This window comes from Hydra vulgaris, chromosome 13 (genome assembly GCF_038396675.1).
Source record: "Hydra vulgaris chromosome 13, alternate assembly HydraT2T_AEP".
NCBI classification, from domain to species: Eukaryota; Metazoa; Cnidaria; class Hydrozoa; order Anthoathecata; family Hydridae; genus Hydra; species Hydra vulgaris.
Window position 1 is genome coordinate 45,915,196 of NC_088932.1, and position 19,675 is coordinate 45,934,870.

Sequence of the window (19,675 nt, forward strand, 5' to 3'; positions counted from 1 at the left end):
TTAAGGTCATCAAAAGCATAAATTCCAATAACTTATTCTTTAAAATCAGACTCTTTAAAATAACAAGACAAGGATTCGTTATTACACATATTATTATTCTTTTTTTAAACTAAAAAAACTATAAATAAATATTGTTACAATAGCGTGTAACATATTAGCAAGTAACGTTTTTTATCGGACGTTCCGTCTTTTATTATTCCATTAATGTCTCTTTTAACAGATTTCTTTTTTAAATCACCATCTAGTTTTTCTATCAGAAAAGAGACGGTAGGTATTATTTTTGATGAAAGTATCTACAAAACCATCAGTTTGATTTCCATCAAGTTGTTCAGATTTAATATCTCTTTCGAATAGTAAAATAAAGAGTTTTGATTTATAACATCCTGTTTTTAAATTATCGTTGACGTTTTTTTTTAATTTGTCAAATTGTTCTATATGCGTGTGACAGAGTTGTGAATGCTCTCACAAATTTTTAAATTGGTTGTTTTTGAAATATTTTTCAATCGAGTACGAACTCAATGTTATTCTTTTAGAATTTAGTACTTGTTAATGAAAAGCATTTAAATTTTCATTTGTATAATGTTCGTCTTCAATAAGAACAGATGAGGACAAAGAGTTTCTAGATTTATTTTCTTGATAGTTTTACCTTTTAACTACATCGTCTAACGAGCAAACAGCACAATTATTATGTTTTCTATGATACTATCGACTCAATTCATTTTTTAAAAATAAAATTATTAAAAAAATTATTTTATTAACATTTTTATTGTTATTTTCTTATTTTTAAAAAAAGTATACGCCTATTTTATATTAAATTTGAAATTTTTTTAAGTTATGGCTATTAAACATAGAATTTATCACAAATGATGAAAATCACAAATGGGGTCACGATTGTATTTAAGAGCTTTGCTTACGTTCTTTGAACAATCAGCAATGTTTTTCATATACAAGGTTGGCTGTGTTCTAAAATGATTTAAAAGAAAAATCCCAAAAAACTTATAGTTACTGATATAAAAATATTCACTGACTATTGTACTGGTGTTAAAAGTATTTTTTATCCTGGTGTTAAAAGTATTTTTTGTAATGACATGATTAACTATTTAATAGAATAATTAAAAAACTTTCCAATCAATTTGATATTTTATAAAGGTGGAGAAATTGAGAAAAACGTATAGAAGTCATTTAAAATCGATGTAAAAGTATTTTTCTTTAATTTAAATCTGTTCTTTTTTCCGAGAGTCAAAAAATTTACATTTTTTTATGACGAGACCCATGTCGCGCTCATTTTATTCAAAACAAAACGTTTACGATAGACATTGTGAAACTATGTACGAAATATAAAACAAAATTATATTCTTTATATTTGGACGATTTTGTATATGGTTTCACCGAAAAAGGAGAAAAGGAAAAAGAAAAATATCGAGACTTTATTTGACTTATTAAAGACAATAATAGGTGTATGCTCGTTTTGAATAAAAACAAGTGTGAATGTTTTGACAATATTTTTTAAATAAACAAAATCGTGTATCAGTTATTTGAAAAAGAAGAAAAAATAGTTTAAAAAATATTGTTTTGTTTATTCATAATCCTTTATTTTTGGTTACATGATATTTTTTGAATTTACAAGTTTTGTGAATAGGTCAGTTTGATCTAACTTTGTCGTTTGCGTAATTGGAAAGTTCTTCTCCTTTTTATACAAATTGATCAATACGGCAAAGTTTATTTTAAAAAATAAAACCAATTAGCAGTTGGAAGCATCTTTGTTAAACTTTTTTTTGTAAAAATACACTGTTCAAACGACTTAAAAATCAACAATTTATCTCCTTGCATTTTTACACAATGAGATTTTAAAAAATCGTAAATTCCTACAGGCATAAAGATGATATAATACCCGTCATAAAAAAGTTTGTCGTTGTACGAAAAGGACGATCTGTTCAAACACGAAGCATATTTTTCTGTAAATAACGAACGTTGTTATTTCAATATGTTGAATTCCCATCTATTTGATAATTTCAGTTTATTTTACCATGAAAAAAAATGTTATACTTGTTATATTTATATGTTATATTTAAAAATGTTAATGTTATATTTAAAAAATCGTGATTAATTGAAAAAAAAATCGTGAAAAAAAAATCATTTGACAAACTTGATACATGTTGTTTTCCCATTTTGCTCCTTGCTATTCAAAATTTAAAAACGGCTGACTCGAATTTTCAAACAAATTTAAATTGTATTCATTGTCTTTTGCGATAAAAACATAATATAAAATAATATATTTTTCTTCTGGTAAATTTAACTCCAAATCCATTTTTTTAAATAAGAAAAAATAATGTCTTTCCACCCTTCAAAGGTGTTATTTAAATGACGAAATTTGTACAATATAGGATGTACTTCGTTGTCAGGATAAAAAAGTTTAATAGCTTTTTCTTAAGTTTGATCGACTTGTTTGCTAACGATTTCTCTTTCAAATGAGCTAGGTCTATTTTTTCAAGTGTTTTAATATATTTTTTTTGAAATGAAATTTTTAATTTTTTAACTTCTTTAGCTTCTTTTGTTGCTAAGTGTTCAGCAGCACGTTTTAAATTTTAATTAAAATTTTTACCTTGCTCATTTTTGTTTGAAGTAGAAGACATAACAGGTTCTACAGAAAGAAGTCTATCTGGTTTTGTGTAATACATTATTTTGCCGTCTTTTAATAAGCGAATTAAAACCACTAAGAGAGACTGTATTTAATATTCCTATTACATTGTAAGCGTATCCATACCCTTTGTTTTGAATTTCATCTGACCTGGGGATTAACGATTGTAAAAATGTTTTTGTTATTTTATTTTGATTTGTTTTTGTAATAACACTAAAATTACTTTCTCCTTTATTATTTTTAAAGCTAATGTCGTTTTTGTTCATCTTAATTTCTGCGCAATACGTATAATTCACTTCATCTTCACCAAAAGAACATTGTTCTCGCATACGCCAAGGTAAGAAAATGCTTTCCTCTTCATTTTTAGAATGATAAACCATTTCTTTTTTGGAAAATTGAATCGAGCTTCAGGTTTCACTGGCACTTTTAAATATTGTTTTTCTTTAACATCTTTCTCTTGACTTAAATCAAGATGCCATGAAAGCGCGTCTGCTAAATCCGCAAATTTTAAATACTTTTGTAACTAATTACAATAAGTAACTTCAATACCATAAAGTGTTTTTTTCTCCATTTTTATTAGCTTGATTTAATAAACATTTTTAAAAAAATTGCTCTTCAAAACTCCTTTTTTTAAAAAAGAAGATTAAAAAATAAGAATTGAACAAGTTTAAAAATTTTTATTTTTATATTACGTAATCAAGACCTCATTTTGAACTTTGATACCTTTTCAATGAGTAATGTTACTTTTTTCTTTTTAAATTAGAAAAGATTTGTTGTTATGACAACTTTTAAAAACATTTTTATATAAAAGGACCTAACCCAAAGTTTTTCCGCATCAGAAAGTTAGTCATAATGTTTTTTAGAATGTAAAATTTTATTTTTTTTTAGAAAAAAATGTCAGATATAGAAACAAAATATTATGATCAAACAAGATTAGAAATTGTCAAATTGAAAGACAAAATTTTTTCTAAAAGATCTACGATTGTCTGACACTCTGAGCTTCGAAAAATATGATAAACAAAAAGTATAAACAATTTGTGATTTGTTTTAAAATTGTGGATAAATTTTAACGAAAAAGAAGATTTGTTACCGATTTTGATAAACGAACTTGATAAACGAACTTGATACCGAAGTTGATAAACGAACTGTTTGATAGACCCTTGATTCGTTAAAATAAATTATAATATTCAAGTTTTATGTAAAAATGATATAGAAGTTATTTTTAATAAACTAAATAAAAATAGTTAGTAAAAACAAAGTAGATGAGAAAAAATTGAAGTGTTTCAGATCTCCATCTATTATGATTGTTACTTCTGATCTTTTAGCGTTGGATGGTATACTTAATTCAAGACTCACTGTCAAAATAAACGATTTAAATTTACGTGTTGGTTTTTTTAAGGAATAAGATAAAGATGGTGAAAAAATATGGATAATACAAAACATTTATGAAAAAATAAAAGAAAGCGAAAATGACAAATAGGCTTTTCATTGTGCACCATTTTTTTTTCAAGAATTGCAAATTTATGATAAGATTATATTTAAATCATTGAAATAAAGAAACTCAAGATACTTGTGCTGCCTTGTTTATTGTAATGGTAAAAAAGCCTTTTAGCGCAATTAAAAATAACCATTTCCTGAAAAATTAATAAAATTTAAAATGTATGGTCAAGAAGGGTTGAAATATGAAAAAATTTTTATAACAGATAAAAGTGCTAATTTCAACAATCGAAAGAAGATGTTAATGACACTTTTAGATTTCTTAATTTTATTGAAAAAACAGAACTAAAAAAATATTTTATAGAAAACACGTTGTATATTTAATATAAAGTTTAATAATTATATCTTTTTACATTTTTTTATGTTTCGTAATGTGTTTTACATCTTTTTTGTATTTAAGCTAACTAAAAAATGCCTACTAATATGTGGACTGTACAAATGATTTATTATGGAGTTTATCGCTCTTTCATTGACATTAAATTTTTTTGAAGAAAAATTTTAAGGAAGTTAACTTGACACGTGATGACCATAGTTTTCAAAATTTGGTAGCTATTTTTGACTTGAGTAAATCTATTAACGAATATCTTGAAGAAAACAAAAACTTTAAAACAAGCAAAGATGGTTTGAATATGTTTTTTAAAGGCATTGACTTGTTTAGTTATCAAGTCAAATAAAAGAATGTCTGAGCTTGAAAGGTGTTTAAAGAGTTTATAGAATAATAAAGAGGATGACAAGAAAAACTCTAAAATGTTAAAACCCGAAGAAGAGTTTGATGTAAAAAAGAAGAAATTGATGTAGAAAAAGCAGAGAGATGTTTAAAAATATGTAAAAATTTTTATAAAAATTTAATTTTTATACATGATCTTCATAAGTTTTTATTAAAAATAAAAAGTATTTTTTAAACGATAACTTGTAATTTTTTTAGATAACTAATAAAGCATGGAAATATATGGATAAAATGTTTCGTAAACATTGTTCAAATGCATGTAAGCAATAATTATATAAGATAATAGCTAAGTTCAACGTTTAGGTTCAAATTAATCATACGAGTTTGGTACAGTTTCAAAAATTTCAAATTTTGTCAACGTTAATCAAAGATCATAGTTTTAAAATCAATATTTTAAAAAGAAGACAATCTTGAAAAATCATGCTTTATTTTAGAGATTTAAAATATTCTATAGAAATGACTATTTGTCAAAGTGTATGCGATATGGAGAAATTGAATATATATGTAAAAGATTTTTCTCAGATGATCGTGAGATTTAATATAGTAATTAATGTTTTTGAACAATGGCATAAGAATAAAGTTCCTATAGCAAAAAATTATCTTGAAGTTTTGAAAATTAAATATTTTGAGAATGTAATTTGTTAATTTATTACAATTTGTAATAAGTGTTGCAATAGAGCTGTTTTATCTTTAAATTTTATATAAGTAATATGTTGAAAAGCTGTTGCTATTATATAAATTTATTTGTTGTTTGTATAAAAGCTTTGTTTAAATATGTTTTGTAATTTTTTTTCAGAAAAAACTAATAATTATAAAAATGGACAGCAATGTCAATGAACAAGAAGACTATCACATATACTCGAAACATCCTTATGAAGTAATTGGAAATATGATTATTATATGTAATAAAGCGATCGAAGAGCTTGAAAGAGATATCAAAAGAAGAAAAAGAAAACAAACGAGATAGTTCTATTGTTTTATTTGTAGAAACTCATTACCCTGAGTTTCGAAACAAATTAAAAGAATTTTCTTACAAGACAGAAAACAAAAAACTTTTAAACTTTAAAAAAAAGTTCAAGGAATGAATTTTGTATATTATGGAATTTTGTAGCGGAAATTTAAATGTAGAATAAACGTTTAATTTTTTTTTTCGTATGTGTTTTAATAAATTATTGTATTAATTTTTTAGCTAACTAAAAAAATGGCTTATAAAGATTATTCTAAAGTTTAAAATCGTATTAATGAAGTTTATCCAGGTATCTAAGAGCAGTTTGATATTTTAGAAGTTTTAAAAAAGATAACTAAAGTCGAGACAAAGTTTTTATCGTGTTTGGGAAGTTAAACGAAATAATAAAAATAAATGCAATCATAGACAAATTTAAAAGTCCAATAACGACATTAAACAATTTTATTAAGGTAATTGGAAATATGATTATGAAATATAATGTAGGGATTGAAAAGCATTATTAAAAGAAGAAAATGATAGAGGAAAAGAAAGAGATGATGCTAAGATTTTATTAATAGAAGCTGATTATCCTTAAATTCGAAAAGAAAAATTGAAAGAATTTTGTTATACAAGCGAGAACAAAAAACTTTCAAATTTAAAAATTTATATAAATGTTCTTTTTTTTTAGTTTATAATTATTGTTTTATTAGTTTATTATTGATAATATTTGTTGTAATTTAATAGTTTATGCATTATTTTTAGAAATAATAACAAATGAAACTAACAGAAACAAATTTAAATCAACTTTGAATGGACGCTTTGCAAAAAAACAACGAACTTTATCCAACAACTTTAGAAAATATTAGAAAGCACGCCATAACATTTTGACAAACTTTGTGCAAAAATTATCAATATATCTATCTTGATTACGACTGAGAAAATTTTTTTAGAAACGAAATAAAAGTATTGAACATGCCTCTCATTTTAGTTTTTATGGTTTTTCAATACAATAAAAAACACTATCTTGTTTATTTAAAATTGAATTTTAAAATTATTTTATAATTTTTATCAAAACTTATTAAAAAAAGAATGGTTAGGAGATACAGAAGATAAAAATTAAAGATATTTAAAGTTGTAATAATATTTTAAATAATATTAAATTTCGTGAAAGATGTGCTTTGGATGTGTTTGATCGAACTTGTGTATTTATTTATTGTCATAAATGTAATAATTAAATTATTATATTTTAGACGAGTATAATAGAAGAAATGAATAAAAAACAATTAATAAGTAAATTATTATCAATGAATAAAAACTTGTCAGACAAAAAAGATAAAGAAAAAGTTATTTTAAATGAAATGGAGCCTTCTAACAATAAAGAATTTATCGACACGTTGTTTTTGCCAGGTATTGCAAGGGGAGTTGAAGCAGATAAAAACTATGTGCATTCGCTAAATCGTTTTTGGCCGAAGTAAATTGTCGATAATGATTTTCAATACAAACTAACATATATGGACTTTGAAATAAACATAGAACTAAAATTAATTCATTTTGCTTGGTTTATGAGTTACGCTTATTTGTATATCTTTATATGATAAAAAAACTTTGTACATTTTTTTTAAACTTGAAAAAATTTTTTAAGTAATTTAAAAAATAATATTGTCTTTGCTACAAAAATTAGCTTTTAAATGGCTTGTTAAAAGATTTAATTTATTTATTACTGGCTGTGCTGGTTGTGGCAAAAGTTATTTAGTGAGAGAAATTGCCGCAAGCTTTCAAATATATAGAACGATACACATTACTGAAAGTACAGGAAAAGCTGCCCATTTAATATATGGTATGACAATACATTCTTTTGCGGGTATTGAAACAGTGAGAAAAAGTTGAGACTATTATATAATGCATATGGATCCCGATGATAGAAAAAGATGGATTGAAACAGGTGTTTTAATAATTTATGAAATTTCAATGTTGAATGTAGAAATATTTGATTTGTTACATATTTTGGCTTGCAGAATCAAACAATGTTACAATGAACTCTTTGGTGCAATTCAAGTTATTGTTTGAGGTAATTTTCTTTAATTACCACCCATACAAGGACGTAATGTTTTTAAATCTAAAATATGGCAAAAATACATTACAAACCTCGTTGTTTTAATAGCATGCTCCAGACAAAAAGAAGATGAAAATTTTTTTCGTGCTTTAAACAAAATACGATTTGGAAAAGTGTCTTAAAAAACAATCATTACTTAATAACTTGTCATTTTTCAAAAGATGAAAATTTTGATGTTAGATATTCTAGACTATTTTTTAAAAGAATTGAAGTAGATTTTTATAATGTTAACAAAATGAAAAAAATAAAAGAAGAAAAACGTTGGCTTCATTCTAAAGATGTTATAACAAATCAAAAATTAAGTTTATCTTTTTAAATTCCTTTTTCTGTTAATATCAAAACAAACGCCATTGTCATGTTGGTAAAAAATGAAAATGTAAAAGAAGGTTTATGTAATGGTACGGTCAGCATTGTCACTTTAACGGAAAATAACGCCGTTTGGGTGATTTTGAACGGAAAAGAAGCTAAAATTGTACAAGTTAAAAAAGACATTTTAGATTGCTTGCACACTATCGTAGCTTCAAGAATAGGTTTATCTCTGCAATTAGCTTTTTATCTAAGGTTCACAAAGCTCAAGGAAGTACAATGAAGAAAACAGTTTTTAATTTCGATACTACCGTTGTTATTAAATCGCTATATCATGATCTTTATCACAAGTTTGTAGTATTAACGATGTTTATGTAATTCATTAAAATAAAATAGCATTGAGAAATATATTTAAAAACATAACGGTTGATAAAAAAAAAGAATTCAATAAAAAACGTATTAAAAAAATTTTTCAACTTTTTTTTAGTTTAATATAAAATGAATTTTAAATATCAAAGCAGCGAAGAGAAACTTAGAAATGGAATTGTATACAGAAAACGTTTTTATTATATTTAAGACAAATATTAGGACAAAGATTTTGTTGAAGAACTAGAATAAAATACAGAAATCCAAAGCCCTGAAGAAATTACTTATCATTTTGAACAAAAGACTCAAGAAGGTTTTGTAAGGAAACGAAAAACGCTTTAAATTTTCTTAACTTGTTTCAAAAATTTTTAATTAGATATGTTGTAACTTTATGCTCAATATAGACAAAGGACAAGTATTCTAAAATAATTAAACATTGCTATAATTCTTCTGCTTTATTTTATCCGACCTTTAGGAGGTCCGGTCAATTTACACTTTATTCAAGATAGTAAACTTTGTGCAGTTTATAACATTTTAGAAATCGACAGCGGCTAGAAACTTATACAACTATGTAATTTTAAAGTAAAATCGTTAAGTAATTTAACATAAACAACAATGATGATATTAAAAAATTATGAATTGCCTGGTTACAAAAGAAAGCTAATATGACGGCTGAAGATTTAAAAAATATAAAAACAAAAAATAGAAAGAGATCAAAAGCGATATGAAAAACTAAAAAATGACGTCAAATGGATGCAAAAAGAAAAAAGAAATAGTTCGGAAGCGATGTGAAAAACAAAAAAATAACAAATGGATACAAAATTGCTACAAAATAGAAACAAAATTATCAAAAACACAAAACCAAAACTATAAACAAAAAAACAAAAAGAAACATAAAAGAAGAAATGTTAATGAATGGTTTGGAGAATGGTATAGACCTCGCACTATTGATTAATGGAAAAAAATGGAAAACGGAGTTTCTTTGAAAGTAATATCAATGAGTAAAAGAAAAATTTTTTTTTAGCTAATATATTTGTATAAACCTAGTGTATGTTTTTATTCAGCATTTATTATATCATTACTCGCTTGCGAATGGAATGTTTGTACAATTGAAGAATGAAATAAAATAAATTTAAAAAAAAATGTAGAAGATTTAAAATCTCAAAAACTATTTTACAACTTCTATTTGAAAATCAAAACAAAATTGCATTAAATTATCGAAAAAATACCTTACAATCGCTGAAAGAAAAATTTAAAAACATGTCTATTCAAAATTTGTTAGATTTATGTCAAACTTTGGCATACAAAAGCACTTTTTACCATTAAAACTATTAAAATTTTTTCATTGAATAAAAAAAAGTAAAAATGTTTGTTTGCTACATTCTAAATTAAAATCTCAATATAAAAGTTCAATTACCAAATTGTTAAAAGTAATATACGAAAGCGCAAATATTGCTAAAGAAGATAAATATCCACAAAGACATTTTTTAGTGAAGAAGAAAGAAAAATATCAAAAGAACGTAGAAAAATAATCAACACTACAAAAATATGTATTTTTCAAAAAAACAATCAATTCACGAGGTGGCATGTTAAAAAAAAAATTTCGACCGTGCACATTGTTAGAGGACAAATTTTTAATGTTCTGAATGCAGGCAAAAGTTTGTTAGTCGTAGTAGAAAACACAAATGTGAAGGTTTTTATAGACCTGAAAAATTTACGTATGAAGAAAAAATAACTCATTACGAACCACAAAATCAGTTTATGAACGCAAGCAGAAATTTGGTTTTCTTTTTTATTACTTTTGATGGTGAAACCAGTATTAAAAGACCACAATATAATCCTACTATGAAAGTAAAACCTTTTTTACAACTTACTTATGATGGCCACTGTATCGTCGTTCAATGTGTTAATGAAAAATTACCAAGAGAATGTTTTGGTTATGATGAACGAGGAGATATTACTACATAACGGATTTTTTATCGTGAAAACACTATCGAGAGAAAACAAAAATATCCTTTAACATGTTTGCCCGAATACTTTCAACAAGGTATATCTTTACTTCACAAAACATACAGACAAATACTGTGGGAAAAATTAAACCAAAGTAATGAAGATATTGAAAAACTTAAAATGAAATTGAGAGTATTTGATTGCAATATATTTAGCAGATACATTACTTTGTTTTACTTATGAAATATGTTTACCACGTTTTAATAAATTAAATATTACAACTCAAGAAAAAAATTTAAATGGGAAGAGGAAAATCCTTTACGCACTGTCTGTAGATGTTCTGCAAATAAAATTTGTTACTCTGATTTTTATAAAAATAATTCTTTTTATTTGACTCCACAAGAAAGACAATGATTAAACCATAGCAAAATAAATTTTACTGACGATAAGCGAGTTCAAGTTGCATATTATATTCTTAAAAGAATTAGTAAATTAGAATTATTCATGTTAAAACCTGAAATTCAAAATAGTTTAGTTACAAATAATTCTGAAAAAATAAAAAATATTTTGTTTGAAATCTGTAGTCTGTATTATATCTGCTGTAGATGGTGGAAAAAATTTGACCGTATGCTCGCTACTAATGGTTTATTAAGTAATTATGTAAGAATAAAATTTATAGAACTTATTACTTATATGCGACGTTTAGCACAACTTATTATGAGCGGAAAAAAACATCGATATGGTTTAAAAACAATGTCATCAAGTTATTTGAAGATAAATATTTTTTAATTCATATTTTTTAAAAGTGCATGAAAGAAGTGATTGCTAAATGGAGATATTAATAAGTCGCAGGAATCAAAGATCCTGTTACGTTTTTACATCTTATGTCCAGAATACCGCATCCTTCAGCCAACTTGTGGTTTCATTGTATGTTGATTTCATTTAACAACAAATTTAAAACTACAAACATTAAAAGAATTATTTCATGATAAAAAAATCGGAGAAGAAATTTTAAAAGTATGTCACGCTTTACTTAATTATTTTGAAGATCATGTAGTTATCAATCATGATCATTTTTCAGGTAAAATATACGGTTTAGCACATGATTATTGGAACAAAAACTTGTCTTGTTTTTGTTCAAATAATTGTTACTATAAACATGTAACGTGTTATAGTAACAAAGTGTTACTATAACACGTTACATGTTATAGTACCAACTTGTCTTGTTCTATTTTTGCTCACAATGCTTCTTTTGATAATCTTACTATGATTGTAGAAGGTTCAAAAAACGTTAGATATTCCTTTATATGGTCACTTTGCCGAATCTGAAGATTTACCTTTTGGCGCTTTTATAAAGTATAGTAAATTCGAAGATATATTTGTTATAGAAAATGGGTAATGAATAAGGTTAACATTATTTGGATTGGAAAACACATTAAAATTGTAGACACTTTAAAAATTGTCAATTGTTTGTTAGATCATAGCAATATGTTGTCTAAAAAAGCTCAAAATCAAATTTTAAATACCATCTTGAATTATTTACGACCATTTTATCCAGAAATTATTAGTATTGCAAATAACGAAAAATTTAAAAGTTGTTTCATTAAAAAAATACTTTTTTCTTACTCGCAAAAACATAACTATAACCATATATATCACCATATAACGATTTCCCACAACACTCATTTCGAACGTTTACCAGTACACTTTGAAATATTACGTCGACAACATCCCATAAAAAAATTTATTACTGTCTTTAAAATTTTATATATTAAAGTTTCTTTAAGTTCCATATTTTTTCAAAAATACAAGAACCAACAATTGTTCCAAGTATAATTAAACCAGCTATTAATGCTCCAAATGAATAACCTCCTAATTCAATGATGATAATAATTGATGTAAGCATTAAAAAAGTCATAATTCTTTTTTATCTATTTGTTTCAACATTTTTATTGCGTTATTAACGTACTTCGAAATTGCGAATATAATTTCCATGTGTATTTTGAGTTCCTGCGTAATCGAAAGGTTTGTCTGGCTTATACGGTTTTACCACTGCCACATTATTTGTAGTTTCAAATTGTAATAATGTTTTAGTTTTTGATTCCATTTAAATGATTAGAAAAAAATTTTCCCATTATATTAAAGAGTTCAGAAGGGACTCTAGTATTAATCACGTAGATAAGATTACTTTATCATACGTTTCTTGAAGATACGTTATTTACAATAAAATCTTGGATCGCGCCAAGTGCATACGCCAAATCACACGTAGAATAATGTAAAACTCAAGAGAGAGAGAAAAGAGCGCTTTCTCTTTTATATATTATTATCAAGAAACCTACTGGCTGCTGCGTTAGCGAACTAACGTAACACTGCGGCCGGCACTTTTAAATTGTTATTTAAAATGGTGATGTTTTTCTCATTCCCAAATGTTACTTGAGTTGATTGTTCTTTAATATCGTAATGTCTTTCTAACAGATAAAGTTTATTTGCTGTTCTTTAAGAATAGCAGATCTATCATCAGAGATAACACGTATTTTGGCAGCACGTACTTGACCATCACTTAAATATCGTAAATTTTGTATAACGCCCATTTTCCAAACTGAACGTGGAACTTTTAGATGGTCAATTATCACAACATAGCCAACTTTCATTTGAAATCCCTAACTTCGGTGTGTCATGCATTTATGCAATTTTCGTAAATTTGTTAAATATTCTTTTTTCCAAATATGCCAATAGAAAAACAACATTGAGTTTTGGTGTAAATACTTTATCATCGCTTTTGTCTGTAGGTAGAGGTTTATTAAGATTCACAGATTCTAAAGGTAATTTTTGCCCCTACATGAGATAATTTAGGGTTAGTGGTTCGTTGCCGAGTATCTCGCCAAAGAAATGTAATTGGCCGCTTAATTATAGTAACTACAATTTTGTCCAAAATTGTAGTCATTTCTTCGTAAGTTACTATTGCTGTTCCTAGTACTTTTTTAATTACTCTTTGTTAGTTCGGATCATTCTTTCCAATATCCCTCCCCACCAAGGAGCTGCTGGAACGTTGAAACACCATGTATACGTCGTGAACTCGTGAAGCTTTGAGTTTCTTCCGCAGAGAAGTGAGAACCATTATCACTTATGAACTGTACGGGTAAACAACTAAAAAAACGACAAAGACCACGAATGCAAGCTTCCGCTGTACAATCGGGTACCAAATCTAAATAAAGAAAACGTGTACTACAACATGTGGTTACAAATATCCACGCTTTATTCCTCTTATTAGTTTCATAAATTTTTTAAATTATAATTGGACCGCAAAGATCTACTCCAACGTACTTAAATGCATATTTATCACTAACTCTCGATAAGGGTAGAGGCGGAGAATCCGGACACTTATAGGGCTGACTTTCAAATCTTCTGCAAATGTAACAATTTTTAATTAAAGTCTTAATTAGGCTACGACTGTTGTCAACCAAAACTTAGTTTTTAATTCATTAAGTGTTTCTTTAACACCACTATGTTTAGTAATATAATGATAATGTAAAATATTTAAATTTGAAAGGTAACTTTTATAAAGTAAGTATAAAGGAAATTTAAGATCAAAGGGAATTGGTGCGTTACTTAGACGACCTTGACAACAAATTAATTCATTATCAGTAAAAAATCCTAAATCTCTTTTTAGTTGGTTGTAAGACTCGCTTTTAAATATACTTTTCTGAATAAATTTAATCCACAACAATTCCCCATTATTTAGTTCTAAAGTAGTTATTGTGTAAAAATCATTACAAGTTCATTTTTATTAATACGAACAAAACGTAAAACTAATGCTGTAACCTTAAAAAGACAATCGTATGTTTTAAAATTCTTAATATTCATAAAATCTAAAATTATTATCGAATGTTCTAAAGTAATTAAAGTTGCGACTTCAGACACAGAATCTCCTTGCTTGCTTAAATTAAATGAAGGTCATGACATAAAATCATTGAATAAAAAACTTAGACCTTTAAACCAAAGGTCATTATTTTAAAGGAACTAAATTTACAACCACGAGATATAATATCAGCGGAATTTCTTTCACTTTCGATATAACTTCGAAAATTAATATCATACGAAGAACGAACTTTTATCTTAGCTTTTCTAAACAAATGCTTCATTTTTTTATTTACATTGTTTACCCAATTAAGACAAATAATAGAAACAGAAAATAACTTGACACAAAAAATATTTAAAACACAAAATAATTATTTGCATACAACTAAAAACAAATTAGCTAATAATAAAATTGCCCTTAATTCTAATTTAGGAATAGTATTTTTAAGCAAAGAAGATACTCTTGATTTTTTTTTTTTTTTTAGTTTAGAATATATTTTGCTGTTTAATAAAATAAGTTACATAAGATTATCACGTAATAAAATATATAAACAAATAAGACAATTTAAAAAACAGACCGGCACTCAAAGAAGATATGGGTGATACAATACCACCACAATCTTTTCATAGAGCTCCTTGAAAAAATAAAATGTCGTCAAAATGTTCAAATAAACTGCAGATAAAAGTAAGATGTAAAAACTTCAAATTTAAATACTCAAGGATTTAAAATATATACACCATTGCATAAATAACTACAAAAGATATGTACAATTAAATTTTTCAAAGAATAAAAAAGTAAAACTATTTTGATAAAACTAAACGGAGTTCTTGTAATTCCTCCGAATTAAAAATGTGTTTTTTTGCTAGCAACTTAAATGAGTTTAATGATTTTACCATTTTATCTTTTTTAGCTTCTTTTTTTTTAAAATAGTTCCATATTTTTGGTCCGCGAAATGCTATTGAACACTCTGTAAACTTGTTTAGTTTCTTAGGCAATTTAAAGAAATTTGATTGGTTTGTTCTAAGGAAATACTTTTCATTTATATATTTTTTAAACTTACAATTAAAATTTACTTATACATAAAAATTAGGTGTTGATAAATATTTATTTCATAAATATTCATCATTTTCATGTCAAGCATTAAGGGTTTCGTGTGCTCCCTTCTTTTTTTTCCGTATATAATTCTACACGCATGTTTTTGAACACAAAGTATTTTTTTAAGTTTAGTAGTTTGTGTGCTGCCCCATGTAATATTGGCATAACTGATAAAACAATGAATTAAAGAGAAGTAAATTAATTTAAGACATATAATATTAACATAAGGACGAACTCGGTACATCATGCCGATGGCTTTACTAACTCTTGATTGTAAATATTTAATATGGGGAAGCCAAAATAAATGCTTGTCCACAAGTATCCCTGAGAACTTTAAAGAGTCTTCCTGTTTTATTTCTTTATTATTTAAAAAAAGAATTGGTAGTTTGAGGGGAAGGTTTACTTCTTGCGACTTTTTATAAAATAATGTATACTTTGTTTTTTTAACGTTTAATGAGAGTTTATTTGCTTGAAGCCAATCATTTATCTTATTTAATTCAAAGTTCATGTCAGCATAAAGTTGCTTGATACTATAGTTGGAAAGAAAGAGATTTGTATCATCAGCAAACATAATTGGGTTTAATTTCACTGATGCATTACTTAAGTCGTTTATATAAACTAAGAATAAGAGAGGGCCTAGTATTGATCCTTGGGGCATTCCACAAGGGACTTTAAGAATTCCGTATTCTTTTTTATGAACATATTGTGTTCTATCAGTAAGGTAACTTTTAATCCAATTGAAGTCCTTATTAATTACCCATAATACTTTAATTTTTCTAACAAGATGGAATGATCAAGAGTGTCAAAAGATTTAGTTTGATTTAGAAGTAACTAGACAAGAATTCGCAATTCCCTCAGCGTTTTTTTGTTATATAAATACAACACCCTTACGCTTTTTGGCTCGCATCGCAAAAACGATGTAATTTAAAGTTATTTTTTTGGATGCTGTCTACACACTTACTACACCATCTCGGAATACAAATAAAAGGTACTGAAACTAAATCATTAATAATATCGTTCCATTTAATCAAGATATCATCTCCTATAAGTGTCTTCCAACCTAACTTTAACTTACAAGTTGATTGAAATAATATCTTACAAGTTACAATAATAGGATTCGCTAATCCCAAAGAGGATCATAAAAACTTGCAATGCAATGAAATTAAGAATACTTCGTTTAGTAGGTATATTGTCCACTAAATATTATAAATCCTGAAAGGAAAGAATAAAGTTATCTTCAAATTTATCCCATTTTAAATCAAGAACTTTGGTTATGTCACTTGATGTTGAATTGTCCTCTTTAGTTAACTATTAAGCTCCGTTGAATTTGACTCAAATTTTCTAAGATAAAATTTCCTTCTCTTAAACACGGTTTTGTTTTATTATAAAGTATAAGTCCTTCGGATACAGAATCGAAACTTGCATTTAAATCATATCATGAAACAATTTAATTAATTTCTTGCTAAAATCAAAATTGTTCACCGCATAATGTTTAGCGTAATTAATTAAGGTCGCAGATAATAAGATAGGAGAAGAGGTTACGCCAAACAAAACTTGACAGAATCAATAAACACTTAAATCAGCATTTTTTAAATTATTATTGTCTAAATCAAAAAGCTTTCTCAATATCGACAAATAAAGCGATTCGTTTTGCACGAAAACGTAAAAGTGTTCCATATAATGAAGTTGTAAGCAATGGTCCTGAAAATGGACACTTATTTAACGAAGGACCAGATGTGCAAGCACTTGCATCAAAAACTATACGAAACTTTGAAGTTAGTTTATCTTCACGTATTACAGTACGGTGAGGTAAATAGTAAACGTCACCAATATTTAATTCAAAATTAGAGACCTTCTCAATAATGCCTTTAGATAATTGATCCTTAATTATAATATTGTAACATGCTAATAAATCTCTATCGCTTGCAAGCTTTTTTTCAAACGCTAAAAACCTAGACTTGCTTAAGTTATAATTGTCGCCTTTCACCGGATGATCTATTTTAAAAGGCAATTCGACTTTATACATGGCACCATTAAACTTAATACTTTTCTGAAAGTTTTCATAAAGAATCTTATCACTCTCACTAATTTTGGAATCATCCCATAATAAATTGAAGTCATTTTAAATTAAAATTTCCTTTTGAAATGAGACGTAACCCGAAACCTTTAAAACGTGAGAAGATAAAACAGTTAAATTATCAATTTGATCCTTATTAACCATCATGGGACTGTTTATTAAATATCCTAATTTCGATTTAATTGCTACGGGACCGGTAACTCCCCTTTTATTTAAATTTTTCATAAATTTCCAATAAAAATTTGCACCTTATAAAATATCAACTGATAAATTTTCTTTAGAATTATTATAATCGGCTAATTTAAGATCCTTAAGATGTTTATAAATATTACACGCTATATTAATCCGCTGCCCACTTAAAGGGAAACATATACCCTTTACAAAATATTCAACACATAAAATAACCATAAATACTTTTAATAGAAACTCTAATTCTATCATAGACCTCAGAAACGCTACTGTGCAAAAATGTTTATGTTAATTTCTTTACTATCAATACGTTTTAGATTAAACTTGGCACAAGTCTCAGAAGTTACGTAGCTTAGCTGCAAACAATTATTAAACAAAATTCGACATTTAGCAACCCTGGAATGATCTTGATTTCTAACAGTAACTAATGCTGTTTGTAACAATACGGTTTCGGTAGGTTGAAGAACAGATTTAGAAGCAGAAAAAAAGGATGTACTTGCTACTGAAGTCAACTCGCCGTCATTGTTGTTTTTATATTTATCTTTATTGTCACTGTTACAAATAGATGCATGATGAAAACAATTGCATTTAAAACATTTTAATTTTGGAGAACACTAAATACTAAAATGTAAACTACTAAGTCAACGTAAATAACGTTTTTAATTACTTAAAATCTTTTTTCTAGCCGTAATGTTAGTTACTAATTTACACTGATAAGTTTTCTTATCGTATTTACTATTCGGATTATCTCTCGAATGAAACTTACTAGCAGTGAAAGGTAAAGTATTTGAGTCAGAAGAATTAATGTGTTCTCGCGCTCTTAACTCAGGTTTTAAAATATCAAACACATCTTTAATTTCCCAGATTCTATCATCATTTAGTTTACAACTTATAATTAAATTAAGCTCCTCGGGAAACTTTTCAAGTATTATTGGGACAAGTGAAGATCCAATACCAATATTTTCTAGACTAAGTATCTGAATTTTAATAGTATATAGAAGATTTTGCAAAGAATTTACATTTTTAATATTATTAATGCGTTTAAGCTTTAAAAGTTTTTTCGTATAAAGGGAAACTGTCAATTATTTATTCGAAAGTCTTTGTTTTAAAATATCTAAAGCTATAATATAATTGTCGTTAGAAAGCGACATGCCATTAATTGCAGAATAAGCTTGTCCGTGAACCAAGTTCCTTAAATAAGTCATTTTTTGAATAATATTTGGGTTATCATTTTTATTTATCGCACAGTCGAAATTTTCCCAAAAGGGTTGCCAATTTTCCCAATTTGTAATTCATCCGCGTCACCAATTAAAACCGAGTTTTTGTCATCTAAAATCCTCATTCTCTCAAATCTATTGTTTGCTGTCTCTCTTAAATTATTAAGTTCTGATAAATTTTCATTATGGTTAACGTCTTCCATTAAATTGTTGGCCTAATCGAATATTTTCTTTATAGAATTAACATTTATAGTTTGCACTTTTTGTTGTTAGTACAGGCATTTCACAATCTGACGTCAAATTTAAAGGAGAATTTCTTAATTAAAAGTACTTATTTCACAATAAAAAACAATTAGTTTTGGAATGTTTTAATTAAATAGAACGTTTTAAAGTTTTAATTTTCACAGACTTTAAAATTTTTAATACTTTGTAATAATTTGTTTAAAAGAAACGTATCAGTAAACGACGAACACAGAGCAATAAAGTTATTAAAAATCTAAAAAATGAAAAAGAATTAATAGTAAATAATAAAAAATAGTAAAATTCAAAACGGCAGACAGTATTTCGAACAACTGAATTTAATCTTAAGATGTTTCGCAAAAGGATATTGCAAATTTCGTCTAACTTGACCTTAATATAATTTAATCTAATTTTCCTAAACATACGATATGTTAACTCAAATATAGCCTAAAATC

The 19,675-nt window shown here is 26.3% G+C and overlaps 1 protein-coding gene across 1 annotated transcript; it reads right to left on the minus strand.

Moving 5' to 3' along the window:
- Positions 1-17,106: 17,106 nt before the first annotated feature.
- Positions 17,107-17,523, minus strand: LOC136089936 (uncharacterized). Its single transcript, XM_065816036.1, has one exon. It carries the CDS (start codon positions 17,521-17,523, stop codon positions 17,107-17,109), a length of 417 nt encoding a protein of 138 aa, XP_065672108.1.
- Positions 17,524-19,675: the final 2,152 nt, after the last annotated feature.